The following is a 3,239-nucleotide window of genomic DNA, read 5'->3' on the forward strand; positions in this document are numbered from 1 at the left end:
CGTGGCCACGGTTACCCGATATAAGAAGAGTTTTTCGAAGCTGAATTGAGTACTGCCAATCACTCTAGTTCTTTATGTTATCCTAAAGGGAATTAGAAGCTTAGGATGTGGTAACTAGGAATATACTATTAAATAATGATTTCCTAAAAAATGGAATGTGCAGCATAGACGAGCCATTGTAGGTATTTCTTACGTTCTCATAGTTAAAAATAAATTTAAATCCTTGCAAAATTTGTTTGGTACTATTATTTGATGAAAATAACTAAGCGATAGCGTCAATAGTATTATTATTAATTATATTTAATTTTACACTATTATCATTGCAGGCATTGTTGTAGCTGATATGACCAGATAATAATTCAAGTTGGTCTACAAAAGTCATATATTAGTAATATTTTAGAATATAATAGTTACATATAACAAGCAAATGGATCTACAACATAGATTCGAAAAAAAATTACATTGAAATATTTGTTAATTACTCTCCTTGAAATTATTTTATTCTGGTTTCATATTGACTTTATGTTTCAGGAAATGGACACACCCATTCCAGAGTGGATAAATGAACCCTTTCTAGAAGCTATTCTTCAAGGAGAGGAAAGTCAAGAGCCCATTATATCAATCGTCAAGTTCTCCGTGAGGCCAGCTGTGCCTCCTGGTCACAACTACCTAAGTTATATCTACAGAGTCAAAGTACATTACAAAGCTACTAACTCACAAAATCTGCTTTCATTTTCATTTATTGTGAAAATACCGGTAAAAGAAGGTTTCTTTAGTACGATATCCATGAAGGGAGATTTATATCAGAAAGAGATACAAATATATAGTACGTTTTTTTCCAAAGTTTTATGAAAAATTAAAATTTCAATTGGCACCGAAATCATTATTCTCAAAAGTCCGACTGAGAGCACCTTAATCGCTTTAAAGATCTCATGGAAGATGGCTACAAAATGTGTGATAAGTTAAAAAATCTTGATTTCAAGTACTGTAAACATGTAGTTGTCACCCTAGCGAAGTGTCATGCCGCCTCTGTTTCCCTGTACCGTGAGGAGCCAAGCATTGTCGAAAATATGGGGAAAGAAGTTCTATTTAATGAAAATATGATGAGTGTTCTGAAACCAGTATTAGAATATTGCGTGAAAACTGTTGCAAGGATTGCCAAAGAAACTTATGGACATGGAGATCTTGCAGAGTTTCTCCTAAGAAACCTTGAGAATCTTTGGGAGTCAATTGTGGACATTCATAGAACGAAAGATGAAGGTTTGAATGTTTTAAACCATGGAGATTTGTGGATTAATAACATGCTCTTCAAGACTAATGATTTCGGAGAAATATTGGACGTGAAGTTCATAGACTTTCAATTCTCAAGATACAGTTCTCCAGTACTCGATCTTCTGTTCTTTTTCTGGAGCAGTGCTGATGAAGTAGTGAGGGCTTACAGATTACAAGATCTCTGTAAGGTGTATCTTCAGACATTGAACAATTCTTTGCGGGATCTCGGCTGCATGGAGAGATTGACATTAGAAGAACTAAATCATGGTTTCAAGTCTTCCAGCGATCTTTTTATTTTCATCCTTTGTCAGCTGATGCCAGCAATGTTTTCTGACACGGAGGATGACCATGATTTGGGAGATGTGGAATTTCGCTCTGAGGATAATTCAGTCCCTTGAGTATAGTGATTTCTTAGAAGCAAAGTTAAAGGGAAAACATTACTGGAAACAGTTTCCAACCATTATAAGGCAGTTTCAGCATTGGGTGTTAAACTTGTAGGGATGTGCAATTTAGCTTAAAGCATATAATACCAGTAGTCAATAAAATGTATTTGTACTTTTCTCCAGAACTAAAGTTTTATATCAAAAATATTTTACCAAGAATCTCACCATTGCTCAGCTCTTATTCAGGGCAAATTTATAGACTGTGCAAAAAACTATAGACTGTGCAGCAACTCCTCTTGGTAAGGAAGTTACCAATGAATACCACTACTGGTGAATGTATTTTGCAGAAGAGTTAATACAGTTGTGTTTGAAATCTTATGATTTAAAACTCAAGTCTGTAAAATATAAATTTGTGAACTTTATCATAAAAAATACTTACCATCTTTAAATATTAGGGAAACATAGTGCAATAATGAATACATACAGAGTTAGATGTCCGTCTCGGTTTATGGAATAAAATTAGGTGAATTATAACAAAACCTGAATTATAACAAAACGTGATCCATGTGAAAAATTCATAATGTATAAGCGCTGTTCTCACGTTTAGATATAGGAAGTTAACCAATGTTTTCCATAGGGGGAAGCCTAAACACAACATTAAGTGTGTGTGTGTGTGTGTGTGTGTGTGTGTGTGTGTGTTGTAACGCTTCCTGAGAATAATCTATCAAACCAGTGAGCCCACAAGCGTAAGACCACAAACTGATAATGAGTTCACTTCTCAAGTTATAATGGCCTTAGATATATCTCTATAATACGAGTTACATCATCCATGCACTCAGGGTCCTAACCACGGAAGTTATAATTCAAAGAGGATAAGTTTACAACATTTCTGCAGCTGACTGGTCTTTATGCGGTCTCTAAGAGTAAAAAGTGGATTTCAGTCCATTACTCACTGAAATTGTACATTTAAATACTTTTAACGATAAGGAAGAATTGCTTCTTCTGTTAATTATTTTGGTTTGTGACGTAGCAGAGCTCCTATTCCTAATAAAATAATATTAACCTACTGGAACACTAGCATTATATGTTCAAATTTCATGTATGCTATGTATTTCTTGGTTATGCTTAAGTGTGCACAAAAGGAATAAAATATATACATTTTACAACTTATGTTCATATGATGGTTATTTAAATAAGGGAGTGAGAAATTTTGTAAAGAAGAAAAATATTGCACACGAGATTTATAGTCATTTTATGTACGTTTCTTAATGAACGTACATAAAATGACTATATCGCTATTTTTGTACGTTATAATTTGGATTCATTATTTACTGTAGTAGAATTTGCATGATTATGGTTTTTATAGCTTCGATATTATAATATTTGTAATTATGACGTCATCCTGATTAAATTTAAATTTCGTTTTTAATTCAAGAGCAGTTCTTAATTTATGTTTTGTATAAAACAAAAGAATTCGGTGTGCAGAAAAAGACGCACGTTTTACGTCTAAAAAATAGATATTTATTTAGTTGAAGGAAAACATTTTCCACTTTGATTATTAGCAGAATATTTGACTAAATAATA

The 3,239-nt window shown here is 33.0% G+C and overlaps 1 protein-coding gene across 1 annotated transcript; it reads left to right on the forward strand.

Annotated features, from left to right (window-relative positions):
• Positions 1-893: 893 nt before the first annotated feature.
• Positions 894-1,840, forward strand: LOC124371976. Its single transcript, XM_046830344.1, has one exon. It carries the CDS (start codon positions 933-935, stop codon positions 1,668-1,670), a length of 738 nt encoding a protein of 245 aa, XP_046686300.1. The 5' UTR covers positions 894-932; the 3' UTR covers positions 1,671-1,840.
• The last annotated feature ends 1,399 nt before the right edge of the window (positions 1,841-3,239 follow it).

Source organism: Homalodisca vitripennis, unplaced genomic scaffold (assembly GCF_021130785.1).
Source record: "Homalodisca vitripennis isolate AUS2020 unplaced genomic scaffold, UT_GWSS_2.1 ScUCBcl_2370;HRSCAF=7057, whole genome shotgun sequence".
Classification (NCBI taxonomy): domain Eukaryota; kingdom Metazoa; phylum Arthropoda; class Insecta; order Hemiptera; family Cicadellidae; genus Homalodisca; species Homalodisca vitripennis.